The sequence below is a fragment of the Otolemur garnettii genome, unplaced genomic scaffold (genome assembly GCF_000181295.1).
Source record: "Otolemur garnettii isolate 467f Iridium unplaced genomic scaffold, OtoGar3 scaffold00014, whole genome shotgun sequence".
Classification (NCBI taxonomy): Eukaryota; Metazoa; Chordata; class Mammalia; order Primates; family Galagidae; genus Otolemur; species Otolemur garnettii.
The window spans coordinates 30059223-30073341 of NW_003852409.1; the positions used below are offsets into that span (position 1 = coordinate 30059223).

Here is a 14119-nt window from a genome sequence, read left to right on the forward strand (position 1 = left end):
GGATTCGAACCCGCCACCTTAGGTGTATGTGGCTGGCGCCTTAGCCGCTTGAGCCACAGGCGCTGAGCCAGCCTGTTGTTTCTCAATCCAGCAGCAGGGTGAGCCTCACCAACACAAGTCAGATCTTGCCCACTCCTTTGTTCTACCCCTCCCGTGGCTCCTGCTCCACTCGGGGTAAAAGGCGGAATCTTTACGACAGCCTTACAGCTGCTCTGCTCTCATCACCCACCCTCCTCTCATTCGCTACATTCTAGCCACAGTAGCATCCTCTCTGGTTCCTCAGGGGCCCCCGAAACTGTCCTGCTCACAACCTTTCTCTGCCCTTCCCTCTGCCTAGAAGTCACTTCCACCATTGCCCACCGGGCTTACTCACCTACCTCCTCCCGAGCCACTCACCGCGAGGTCTGTGAAGCTGGCCCTGGTGACCATGTACTGGGGCCTCCGAGCTGCTCTCCTTTATTCCTGCCGACGTGACCCCAGTATTTCGTGTACGTGTTTGCTGTGTGATCTTGTGCCCCTGAACTCACTGATTACTTTCACATAAAACCTTATTGAGATATAATACACATAGCATATAATTCACCCTCTTTTTTTTTTTTTTTTTTTGAGACAGAGTCTCAGTCTGTCACCCTTGGTAGAGTGCTGTAGCGTCAGTTCACAGCAGCCTCACACGCTGGGCATCCTCTTGCCTCAGTTTTTCATTTTTAGCAGACACAGAGGTCTCATTCTTGCTTAGGCTAGTGTCAAACGTGTGAGCGCAAGTGATCCACCCATCTCAGTCCCCCAGAGTGCTAGGATCGCAGGTGTGAGGCACCATGCCCAACCTTAATTCACCCTCTTAAAGTGTACAATTCAGCGGTTTTGGTGTGTTCACAAAGCTATCGAGCTGTCCCCACCATCATTTTAGAGCACTCTTGTTAGCCCAGAGAGGAACCCCACCCCTGTTAGCCATCACTTCCTGCTCCCCTGGTGACCACTAATCTTTCTGTCTGGAGGGATTTTCCTATGTGGGTGTTTCACATCAATGAACTCATATAATATGTGGTCTTTCTATCTGACTTCTTGTGCTTAGCATGTTTTCAAGGTTTATCCATGTTGTGGCCTGTTGTGGCTTGAATCATCATTTCATTTCTTTTAATTGCTAAATAATTTCCCACTGCATGATATATACCATATTTTGTGTATCCATTCACCAGTTGATGGGTAAAAAATTACTTATTTTTATTGTAGTAAAATACGCATAGTGTAAAATTTATCCTTTAAACTGCTTTTAACTGTACAGGTCATTGACATGAAGCACATTCAGTGATTAGAGTCCATGTTAAGCAGCTATCACCACCATCCATTTCCAGAACATTCTCATCTTCTCAAACTGAAATTCTGTACCTATTAAACAAATAACCCCACATTTCCCTCACCCCACTAGCCCCGACAATCGGCATTCTACTTCCACACCATGATTTTGACTACTCTAAAGTACCTTGTCTAAGTGGAATCATACACAGTGTCCTCAAAGTTCATTAGTTGAATAGCACATATCAGGATTTTAAACCTTCTTAAAACTGGATACTATTCTGTTGCATGCACCATAGTCCACAGTTTCCTTATCCATTCTCCTGCTGATGGACATGGGGTTGTTCCTGCCTTTTGGCTGTTGTTAATGATGCTTCTCCGAATACTGGCGTACAAATGTCTGCTTGAATCTCTGCTTTCAGTTCTTTTGAGCATCTACCCAAAGGCAGAATTGTGGGATCATATAGTAAATCTTTGTTTAGTTTTTCTGAGGAATCAACATACCATTTCCACAGCAGCTGTATCATTTTACATTGTACTAGCAACACCCCAGGGTTCCGGTTTCTCCTCGTCCCCACACTTGTTACGTTCTGGGTTTTTGCGTTTCCCTAATGATGAGTGACGTTGAGTTCCTCTGTGTGCCTACTATCCGTTTGTGTATCTTCTTTGGGGAAATGCCTATTCAAGTCCTTTCCCCTTTATTAATCAGGTTGTGTGGATTTTCTATTGTTGATTGTGGGAATTCTTTTTTTTTTTTTTTTTTTTTTTTCTTGAGACAGAGCCTCAAGCTGTCCCCCTGGGTAGAGTGCCGTGGCATTACAGCTCACAGCAACCCCCAACTCCTGGGCTCAAGCGAGTCTCCTGCCTCCGCCTCCCAAGTAGCTGGGACCACAGGCGCCCGCCACAACGCCCGGCCATTTTTTGGTTGCAGCCGTCATTGTTGTTTGGCGGGTCCGGGCTGGGGATTCGAACCCGCCACCCTAGGTGTACGTGGCTGGCGCCTTAGCCGGTTGAGCCATAGGCGCTGAGCCGATTGTGGGAATTCTTTATGTATGTATGTATCTGATAAAATATGTGATTTACAAATATTTTCTCCCTTTCTGTGAGCTGTATTTTCATTCTGTTAAGTGTCCTTTGATGCACAGAAGTTTTAAGTTTTAATACAATCCAGTTTATTTTGTTGCCTATGTTTTTACTGTCATACTCAAGACCAAAAAAATTGCTTTTTGAATTGAAATTATTAGAATCTTAGTGTGGCACCTGTGGCTCAAGTGGCTAAGGCACCAGCCACATACACCTGAGCTGGCAGGTTCAAATCCAGCCTGGGCCTGCCAAATACCAAGGATGGCTGCAACCAAAATATAGCTGGGCATTGTGGCAGGTGCCTGTAGACCCAGCTACTTGGGAAGCAGAGGCAAGAGACTTGCTTAAGCCCAGGAGTTGGAGGTTGCTGTGAGCTCTGATGCCATAGCACTCTACCCAGGGCAATAGTTTGAAGCTCTGTCTCAAAAAAAAGAAAGAAAAAGAAAGAAAGAAATTATTAGAACCTCTCTAAACCTTACTTGTTCGCAAAGTGGGGTTATTATCTATTATGAATCAGACAGGAATCATTTTCTCCAGGAATCTACAATGTAGATAGACTAGGGGACATGGGACACAGACAACAATTAATACTGGGCAATGGGCTTAGCACCCATAGCTCAGTGGGTAGGGCACTGGCCATATACACGGAGGCTGGCGGGTTTGAGCCCAGCCCGGGCCTGCTAAACAACAACAACTGCAACCAAAATATGGCAGGGCATTGTAGTGAGTGCCTGTAGTCCCATCAACTCAGGAGGCTGAGGCAAGAGAATCACTTGGGCCAAAGAGTTTGAGGTTGCTGTGAGCTGTGATGCTATGGCACTCTACCAGGGGTGACATAGTGAGACTCTGTCTCAAAAAAAAAAAAAAAAATACTGGGCAATGCAGAAAGTTGTAAGCCCCACAAGAATGGCATCAAAAAAGTGCCGTGGGCTCAGCACCCGTAGTGCAGTGGTTATGGCACTGGCCACATACACCAAGGCAAGCAGGTTCAAACCTGGCCTGGGCCACCTAAACAATGACAACTGCAACCAAAAAATAGCCGGGCATTGTGGTGGGCACCTATAGTCCCACCTACTTGGGAGGCTGAGGCAAGAGAATGACTTAAGCCCAGGAGTTGGAGGTTGCTGTGAGCTATGAAGCCATGGCATTCTACCCAGGGCAACATAGACTCAATCTCAAAAAAAAAAAGTAAAAAAACAAAAGTGCTGTGGACTGAAGGACGAGGAAGGTGACATATAACAGAGATCAGGGAGGCTTCCTGGAGAAAGTATCATTTTGTCTGGCCTTAGACAGATAACCAAGTTTGAGATGTTTGGAAATAAGAGACTGTGCAAAAAAAAATTGGGTGGGAGGAGTAATTTATCTGATTTCATTTATCTATTGCTACATGAAAAAAAAAAATTCCAAAACTTACCAGCTGAAGACAACCATCTTATTATCTCATGCTTTCTGTGTGTTGACTGGGTTCAGCTGGCAGATGTTTTGCTGGTCTGACTTATAATCTCTCATTGGTTGCAGCTGGGCTGGAGCAATCTGGAGGCTGGCCAGCACACCAGAACAGCTGGCCTCCCTCCTGCTCCACGGAGTCTCAGGGCCTCTCTTCTGCTGTGATCTCACAGTGCACTCCTCACATTGTGTCTGCAGCAGAGCGGCTGGTCCTCTCTGATCAAGACTTCCAAAAGCTCATGTTCTAAAGGGAGAGTGACAGAAGGTGCCAGTCCTTTTAAAGGCTATGCCCAGCACCGTTCTAGAGTCACCTCTGCTACATTTTATCTGTTAATATGATATTCAGCCACCTGTATTCAAGGAGAGGGAAAACCAACCCCACTCCCACTTTTCCATCTAGAAGAGTATATAACCATCAGATGTAGAGCCGAGAGCACATAGTGGGTCTACAGGAACAGTCAGTCATTCTGCTGGGGAAGTTCTAGGACAGGGGTCTGTTTCAGTAAATCAAGAGCCGTTGGGACTTGTGTATTGGCGATGGCTGCTTTTGTGCTATAGCAGCAACACTGTGTAGTTTCAAAGAGATCATGTGATTCCCCAAAGGTGAAAAGATTTACCTCACTGTCCGGCCTTTTACAGAAAAAATTTGCTGACTACAGGCATAGGAGACCATTTTGAAAGGGTCAAGTGGGCTCAGATTAGGCGGAGCCATCGTTCTCACCAGGTATATGCTTTGGGATTAGCTATAGCATTTATAAAAATACACGTTTGCACCCCATTCCCCGGAATCCTGACATGTGCCTCTTGTTAGGGGTACTGGAATGGCACCCTAAGAAATGATGAGCAAAGGTCTACACAGTCAGAGCTGTCAAACTGGGAGAGAATGGAGGCAAGGAGGCCAGGTAGGAGGTGTTTAGAGATAGGTAGACAAAAGGACATGGCGGGGGAGCAGGGGAGACAGGCTGGAGGGCCAGGGACTAGGCTGCAAATCAGGGGAGATAAGAAGTCAGATGCCTGAACTCCAGGGCTCTGTGCTGGTGGCTGTGGTTTGCTGTGTTGGGGTACGTGTCTTAACTCTTTAACTCTGTGAAAGAGCTGTGTTGCAGAGTCTTTTTCGTGATGTTATTTGTGCTTACTACAGGTGGAAAGGAAGCGCCACATTGGAAATGATATCGTCACCATTGTGTTCCAGGAAGGAGAGGAATCTTCTCCTGCCTTTAAGCCTTCCATGATCCGCTCCCATTTCACACGTATCCTTGGGCTTTGTCAGTGTCCAGAACTTCAAACGACCCTCGAACCGGATGTCATACTTGATTTGTTTCACATTGCTAGATTCTTAGACCCACTTTTTGGGATTTCTTTTTATAAACATCAAATTTTCCCTCTTCTTTTCCCCGCCCATTACAGTAGTGGAAGGATGAATTCTCAGAGAGCTCTTGACTCCTGAAATATGTTCCCTTCCTCAGATAGTTTATAAAATGGCAGAAACTTTATGCCAGTAATAAGTGTTTAGAGAGAATTATAGGTGGTTAAAGCAAAAAAATTAAAAATTTGCTTTAGACATAAAAACTTGCAAGTTAAAAGATCAAAATGATTTTCTTTCTTTCTTTTTTTTTTTTTTAGAGACAGAGTCTTACTTTGTCACCCTCGGTAAAGTGCTGTGGTGTCATAGCTCACAACAACCTCCAGCTCTTGGGCTTAGGCGATTCTCTTGCCTCCTCCTCCCTAGTAGCTGGGACTGTAGGCATCCGCCACAAATGCCTGGCTATTTTTTTTGTTGTAGGTTAGCGGGGGCTGAGTTTGAACCTGCCACCCTCGGTATACGGAGCCGGCACCCTACTCACTGAGCCACAGGCACTGTCCCAAAATGATTTTCTTGTTGAATCTAAGCCCTAGTAATAGCTGCTATATTATCATCTCTTGGAATATGAGAAATGATTGAATTAGTAGTATTTTTATTTGCTTCCTCTAAACCCTGTTCAGCTCATGTCCCTGGCAAAGCTCAGTGATAGGGCTGAAGTTCCCTGCAGTGTCTGAGCCCAGCTCCACTAGAGAAGCTTGGGGTATAAGTGTGGCCAGCCCAATAGACAGTGATGCTCCTGGTGCTCTGGTCATGGGCCATGACATTGAAACCCAAAGGTAGTGGCGCTACAGGTTGTACATTCTAAATAAAAGGCAACAAATAGGCATTTTCAGAATAAACTCTAGTTCCTCATGTTCCCTGGAGACAGGACCATTGTGATTCATTGCATTCAGATACTTGGACTTGTCTCTTGTAACCTAAAAATATACCATGGAAGTGAAAAGTTGAAATTTTCAAATTTCCACAAAGGCAGCAAAGACAATGATATGCACCTCCACATTCATTATGATTTTCTTCTGTTCTAGTAAATAAGAGCTCCCCTGTTCACTGGGAGTTAGGACTAATATTTTCCCCTTCTGGAAGTAGTTCTCAGATAACAGAGAACTTCTTCAGGTACAGAGCAAGAGGGGATCTGACATGACTTTGTCAGTGACTGGGAGGTAGTCATTTTTCAGAACTTCCCTGAATTATAAGTTTTAGATTCAGGGCTTGCCCCCTTTATTTCTAAAAAGGGACAAGCAGGTCACTAATGCAGATGTACTCCACTGAGCCCTAGGTGAGGAGGCACAAGGGAGTGATGGCTCTGTAGCCCCAGCTAGGGAAAGCTAGGGGAGGGGAGGCAGGGTACAGGGCAGAAGAAGAGCAGGAGGAAGAGAGACGCTGGATAAAGGTAGTTGTGCTATTTCAGACTCTACGGGCCCTGGCACAGGCAAAGTAGATTCTGCTGGGAAGACGCCACCAGCTATGTTGGCTTGTTTTGTTTTGTTTTGTCTACTGAAGCCAGGAGAGAGAGGGAAGGTGTACGGTGGAAACATTTAAATCGCTTTCCTTTTCACGATGTGTGAGGTGAAATATATGACTAGTTTCATGTTGCGACTGTGTTTGTATTTCCAGGCAAAGAAATTGCTCTATGCTTTGTCGGCCGCTGTGTTGTTTAATAATATTGCTTTTCTGACAGCTTTGAAGATTTAGCCCTTTCCCCAAAGGATGCACTCATGGACTTTGAATGTAGTCATGGTGCCCTCACATGGGTCTTCCTGGGCTGTCTCATGTAAAGAAGTCAAGGTTCTATACCAACCTAAGGGCTACAAGCGCCCTAACCACAAAGGTGTAGGTCCAGAATGATTCTGCATGGCAAAGCACAAGCTGTCAGTTGCAAGCATCAGGGTTGTCGATCAATTTCCTTAATCCGTCCCACAGATATTTTTGCCTTAGTGAGGTATGATCAACAAAATGACAATTACAGGTAGGTAATGACTTTATTGCCCTTGCTTGTTCTAATTCTTGTGCTTACTTGTTTATTTGCATTGATTTTATGATACTCTTGATAAACATTTCTTGATTGATTTAATATGCGTACCTTCACCTTTTAGCAGTCTCTTCAAGCCACCATCTCCTCAGTAAGAATTTATTCTGGAATTTGCTCTGTGTGGTAGACCCAAGGGTCAGAGTTAGTTTAATATTTTATTGCACTTTACGTGGGAACAAATTTAATGTTTGATCTCGACCAGAATATCCTCTTTCCTAGGCTACACTCTTGCCTGTTTCTACTTCTGTTCTCAAATATTAATCTGTTTAAAGCTGTCATGGTATAGTAAAAAGAGCATGAACTTCGAGCCAAAGAAATTTGGTTTCAGATCCCATCTCTGTCACTTATTAACTTAGAACAGTGTTTTTTGACTCTCTTTATCCCACGGCACACTTGAACCTGTTGTTAAACTTCTGTGGCACACTTAAATTATGTTGATTTAGAAAAGGGTAAAAGAAAGAATATACTTAACTGTGCTTTGAATTGCTTTTGAAAATAATTTAATGAATTATATTTAAAAATTTTTATGGCACACTTAAGATCCTCTCAGAGCACACCAGTGTGCCAAGAAACACCAGTTGAAAATCTCTGACTTAGAGGTTTTGCAGCAAAGTTTGTGTCTTCTCGGAGCCGAGCCTCAGCCTTCATGTGTAGAATGAAGGTAACAGGACTGCCCTGGCTGGTGAGAGTCAGCGTCAAAGCCATGTCTTAAAGTACCAAGTACACTGCCCGTCATGCCAAGGGTGCTCAGTAGTGGCCACTGCCGTTCTTCTGGGGCACCTGACCTTGTCCACAGCTTGGTGGGTTGGACCATGAAGGGATCAGGGAGACCCAGCCCCTGCCCAAAGGCACATTACTAAGCTAGAAAGGAGGGTGGGGTGGCGACCTCAGCTCTGGCATCCCAGAGAGGACACTCCCGCTGAGGGATGAATGTTCCTAACTCCTCCCATAAGTGACTGGACAAATTGAAGGGCAAAATATTAGTGATTTTTGGAGAAAAACCCATTAATTCTGAAATGTTCTTTACATAGGCTGAAAATATTTTCAGAAGAAAGCGTACCACTCTTTGGCCCACCCTTGCCATCCCCACCGGTGTTTACAGACCACCAGGAATTCAGGGATTTTTTGTTAGTGAAATGTAAGTTTCTGTTTTGAAATGTTTTTGCAACTTGTTCCACGCGAATGTCACTGCTTAAATGCCCCTTGTTCGGTTAATGCTTTCCACGGCATGCATTTAGTTTCTGGTGGTGGCGTGCAGGTTTTCTGCTGTGTCCTCATCTCCACCTACCATCCTCCCCACCTCTCTTAAGGTGTCTCCACACTCACCCCCAGCACCATGGGCCTTAAATTTGTCTTTTTGCCCCGTGTTCTGATACAGCCATTTCTGAGTCTCTACTTACGTACATATCTGGGTCTTTGTCAGAGAGTGAGATGTTGTTGGGGAATGTGTGTGTACAAACATGCCTATGCGTGTATGTGTGAGTGTGTGTACACATGAGAGAGAGAGGGGATGAGACTGTGAGTGTATAGAACCTGACCACCCCAAGCATCACTAGCTGGAGAGCACTTTTTTAGTTCCACTGATACTACCCCAAAACATGACTCTTAGCCCCCATTTCCTGAACCTCAGGAGCTCTGCCTCACCCTTCCTAAGCCCTCATCTCCCAAACCTCAGGAGCTCTGCCTCGCCCCTCCTGAGCCCCCATCTCCTGAACCTCAGGAGCTGTGTCTCACCCTCCCTCCCCAGGAAAGCCCTGGGTATTATATTGGGGAGCCCCATGGTGGGACTGCCTCACAGGTGATCAGGATCAAGTTACTGGGGTTTGTCGGCTCTGACTCTGTCATGGAGGTCCAGCCTGCCAGTACCAGGCCTGGGTGGGGCCGCTGGACCTGTGCCCTCCAGGAAGCTGCTGCTCTCTAGCCTCCCGCCAGGCACCCTGGCATTGTAGCAGCTTTGCTGGCTGCCTCCCGTCCCGCCCACACGTGCAGTTGTCACTGTTGCCATGCAGCTTTGGAGCATTCTTCTTTATCTCACATTCACATGAGGCACATATGATCAGGTTACATTGTTTGCATTTTTTAAGAAAAGTCCAAGTTATACTTGAGTCCTTCCCCCAGGAGGTGTGCTGTATACCTCTACCTTGTACCCGTTAGGTGGCAGCTTACTGAGCCCCTTCCCTCCCCTCTTCCAGCTCTGGAGCACTTAGAAATGCTGCTCTCTACTCTCACCCATCCTGGTCACCTGGCCCCAGATAGCACTGATTGAGTCAAAGCCTCACCAAGAACCCGGGGACAACTGCCCCTGGGCTTCTAGTCTCAATCCTACTTCAGAATTGGCCCAAGCCACCTCAGACCAGGGTAAGGGACAGGCACATGTTGTCCCTCCTTTGTCTTCCTGTCTCCCAGTATCCCCTGTGTAGTCCTGAACATGACCCCTCCCCCAACAACAGCACAAAGTGCCAGGCAGGAAGGAGTATGTCGGCTCCAGTCACCAAAACATGCCCGTCTCAGCCAAGCCACTGGGTTAACTCTCTGCCCTCCATCAGCCCCTCCAGTCCCTTGCAAAGATCTCCACACGCTTCCAAATCTTTCTTCTGGGGAACGGATGTGAAGCCCCCCTTTCTGGGCTCCTCTGCTTCCCAACTGGGCCGTCTGAGCTGTTACTTTCCATATTTCAAGTCATGGCGATGTCTGGGCAATATCTTTCCCGACAACAGCAGAGGCAGTGAATCTACAAACCACGTGCAAAGTGATGGTTTTCTCTCTTCCTTTCCAATGTCCTTTACCCTTTAATTCACATGTTACAGCAAGGTCTCCAACTTAAAGGCCTGGAAAGACAGGCGGGAAGTATGAGTCAGTGAAGTGGGTGCGTGGTGGAAGGGGTTGGGCGACAGACGTGTGCACCTGCCAGCCGGGCGACGCCTTTCAGGGCAGGAGCCCAGCGCTGCCAGATGTTCTGAGTTTTGGAAACGAGCCAGAAAGCTGAAATCCGTGTGAAATTGCCCAAATCTACAACTCTGGTCCATGTATTTCAAGTCCAAAGGATCAGTCAGGGAGCAGGTAGCAGCTGGAAGCAGCTAGGACTCAGGGGTGAGCATCTCTGCAGAGGGCCTGTGACCACCAGTTAGGGTTCAATCTGCAGCCCTGGGGACCCAGCTGGGAAGTGGACTCTCCATTTACATGGAGCCAGTGAGCAGAGTGACTCATCAGCCCCTCAGAGGCCTGTGTGGTCTAAAGTTGGAGATTGGAAAGGTAGAAATAGAAAGTGTGGGCTCAGGGAACCAAAGGTGGTGGAGACAGAGTGTGGGTGGCAGAGTGTGGGGGCCTGAAGGACCAGAGGGGTTAGTGTCCTGAGCAGACAGGTGGCAGCCAAGGGCGCAGAAGGCTCTGGGCATTCTAAAGTGGATGTGGAGGGAGGGGGGAAAGTCGGAGGGAGAGAAACTCTGAGATAATAGGATAATGGCATTTAAAAAAAACTTGACCTTTTCCTTTTATTCAATCAAACAAAGCATTTAAAATGGATTTTTCTCAAGTACCAAGTAGAAAATACCCTCAAACAAAATATTCCCAGTCACAGGATTAAAATAATAGATGATGTTCTGCCCCCGACACACACACATGCCCAGCTTGACCCCAGTACATGGATCCTTTCTGGGAAATGCCTGTCCCCCCAGAGTTCCGTTTTTTAGTCTATGACCGCTGTCCTTGCTATGTTCCCCTGTGTGAGAAAAACAGTAGTTAATGTTTATTTAATATTATTAGCACACTGCTAACTCTTTATATATATTATCTCATTTCTAGTATAAGACTCTTAGAAGGAACTGTGGTTATATCCATTTTATAAGGCAGATAACTGAGGCCCCGAGAAGCAGAATACTTTCCTTTAGAATACACAGCTGGCAGCAGGGCTGGGGTCCACCTTCAGAACTGGCCTGACTGCAGATTCCTGACCTCTGTCACACACTTGAGTTCTGTGCTTCATGTGAAACTGGATGTTCCATTTGACTAGCTCTTAGTGTCCATAGTCCACTAAAATCCCAGCTTTTTGCCAGAAGAAACTTCCATTAGGCTAAGAGTCCCAGTACTCTGCTGAGACAATTGTTATTTTTTCTAACAGTACAGAAAATGTATATTTAATCCCATTGAATGGCCTCCTGGTGTCTTGGCCCCATGTGTTGGCTGGATGGGCAGATGGATGAGTGGGTGGTGGATGGATGAGTGGGTGGTGGATGGAGGTGTAAAGGCAAAGAGGTCTTTAGGCAAAATGAGATAGACCCTCTGTTCAGGAACTTGCAGCCCAACAAGAAAGATAAGATAGTGATTCCTGTGGACTATAAGGATCTGTATAGTGAAGTTCAGAATTTTTAAGCTTCTCCTGTGAAGGAAAAGTAATACCAGTGGCAGCACCAGTATTAGGAAGGTGGGTGGCCTTCGCTGTAGGGCATTTGCTTGAGAAGAACGTTCTTCAACAGCTATTCATGTTTTTCATTCCCTTTTTAACTTTATTTTCTTTAGTAATTAATGGTGAAAAAGCCACTTTGGAAACCCCAACATTTGCCCAGAAACGTCGGCGTACTCTGGATATGTTGATTCGATCTTTACACCAGGATCTGATGCCAGATTTGCATAAGGTAACTCAGGGTCCATGGTCTTCTTCCCTTCTTGTGGGGTCTGAGTAGAAGACATGAGTCCTAGCCAGGTGGTCCTGGGTAGAGAAGCACAGGAGTCACTTTGATCCTTGCCTTCAAGACTGTGCTGTGGCCACCATAAGCTGACATTCAGTCAGGGTGACTGCAAGAAGGGGGGACATTGAGTGTCCGTATACAGGAATGTGATGTTCATAAAGCCAGAGCCTGTGGAAATCAAGGCGGGAGCAGGGCAATGACAGATTTTTTTGGTGACTGTCCTTGTGGTACTGCCCAACACTACCAGTGCCATGCCTGGCACATAATAAAAATAGGGATTGTGGAGAGAAATAGGATGCTTTTTGAAGTTTTCTGGAGGTATACTGGCTAGCCCCAGTTCAGGCACTGACACTAGCATTTTCATTTACTGAAAACCCACCCTGTGCTGGATACCTCCTGGCCCCAAGGTGTGTCCACACTGATGAGACCCAGCACCTGCCTGTCATTTCCCGAGGTGCATGTGCTCTTTAGGAGGCCACCAGACTCAGTGTTGTCAATGCAGAGTAAAATCATCATTTAGAAACATTTTCCTATGGCTTGGTGCCCGAAGCTCAGTGGTTAGGACGCCAGCCACATACACTGGGGCTGGCGGGTTCAAACCTGGCCCGGCCTGCTAAAAACAACAATGATCACTACAGCAAAAAAATAGCCAGGTGTTGTGGTGGGTGCCTGTTGTCCCAGCTACTTGGGAGGCTGAGACAAGAGAATCGCTTAAGCCCAGGAGCTGGAGGTTGCTGTGAGCTGTGATGCCACAGTACTCTACCAAGGGTGACGTAATGACACTGTCTAAAAAAAAAAAAGAACATTTTCCTATTAAATAAGGAAGCACAGAACAAGTAGGGAGACTCCCCTGGATTCCAGGCATTCGTAAACCCCAGTAAAAGTCATTGCTAATGATGAGCGCAAATAATTGGAGCATTGGTTTCAGGCGCTCACCCAGGGGAGCTGTAGAATATCCAAATGAGCCAGCACTCACTGGTCCTTTCCCCTTGGCGCGGTGACTGACACCATTTTATAGGCGCCCCTCTGCCTGGTTGGTGCACCCTAACTGCTTGCACGGACTGGGCCAGGCTAATCCCAGGACCCTAAAGAGCAAACCTTAATTGGTAATATGTCGATTGCCATTTTTCCCTAAGGTCAAGGAAGGGTGAAGAAAGGGTGTCAAGATGAGTAATGATGTCCTTCAGGTGTTAGCTGAAGCGTCCCTGCCTTAGCCAGGCTTCCCCCGCACCCCCAGGTGAAGGCAAGTCCCTTGCTAAATGCTCTATTATACCCCACACACTTCCCTTCACAATAGTGACCAGGTGTGCTAATCATGTCACTGGTCACTTACTCTGTCTCCCCCGCTACTGTTACATCCTCCAAATCTGGCAGAGTCAGAGGGTGTCAGTCAGCACTTGCTGACTGAATGAGTGTACCCCATTCTCTGCCCGTGGTTTGCAGAGAAGTAACATTTACTGAGCATGCACCGGGCACTGTGCTGAGCACCTTACGGCGTGATGTAGCTTATCCTCCTATCACACCTAGGAGACAGGTGTTGACCACACGGAGACTCTGAGACTTAAAACTTAACTGTGACCCACACACAGGGCCACAGAGTTACAGAACTCTAGGGGCACCATCCTTGTGGAATTCAGTATGTGTGTTCCTAGGGGTACCACTTCCTGACTCCTGGAACAAGATAGGGGCACAGGTCCTTCTGTTAGTAAGTTGGTGAGTGATGGAGCTACAGGTCTGCCCGGTTGCAGAGCCACATTCCCAGAATCACACAGCACTGTCCCTCCTCCCGCTCGCTCCCCTCCCAGTGTCGGGCAGGACCCTGCCCCCAGCAGGTGCTGCGTGGGTGCTTACTGAGTGAGCACACACAGAAGAGAGAAACAGGACTGTCTGGACCAGTAGGTTTGGGCATTAAGAGAAGCCAAAGGATGAGACTTAACAAACGTTTGTGGAATTCATAACTTGTTTTTCTTTTTTAGAACATGCTTAATAGACGATCTTTTAGTGATGTCTTACCAGAGTCACCCAAGTCAGCACGGAAGAAAGAGGAGGCCCGCCAGGCAGAGTTTGTTAGGATAGGGCAGGTGGGTTTTATTCTGAAACCTTTTCTGCAAGACATGTAGTGCTGAGTCCGGTGCAGCCCAAACAGCCACGTGCGAAGACTTTCACATTTGCTGCAGGAGCCCTCTCATTTCTCTTTGGATTGTTGTAGAAACCACGGGG

At 46.7% G+C, this 14119-nt stretch overlaps 1 protein-coding gene across 1 annotated transcript in view; it reads left to right on the plus strand.

Moving 5' to 3' along the window:
• The window catches only part of GARNL3 (GTPase activating Rap/RanGAP domain like 3), a 140746-nt gene that overhangs the window by 88231 nt on the left and 38396 nt on the right, over nt 1-14119 (plus strand). The window contains exons 12-16 of the mRNA XM_003785425.3: nt 4964-5072; nt 7106-7151; nt 8246-8352; nt 11730-11845; nt 13876-13980. Coding sequence (XP_003785473.1) covers nt 4964-5072; nt 7106-7151; nt 8246-8352; nt 11730-11845; nt 13876-13980 — 483 coding nt within the window. The remainder of the gene's footprint in view (nt 1-4963; nt 5073-7105; nt 7152-8245; nt 8353-11729; nt 11846-13875; nt 13981-14119) is intronic.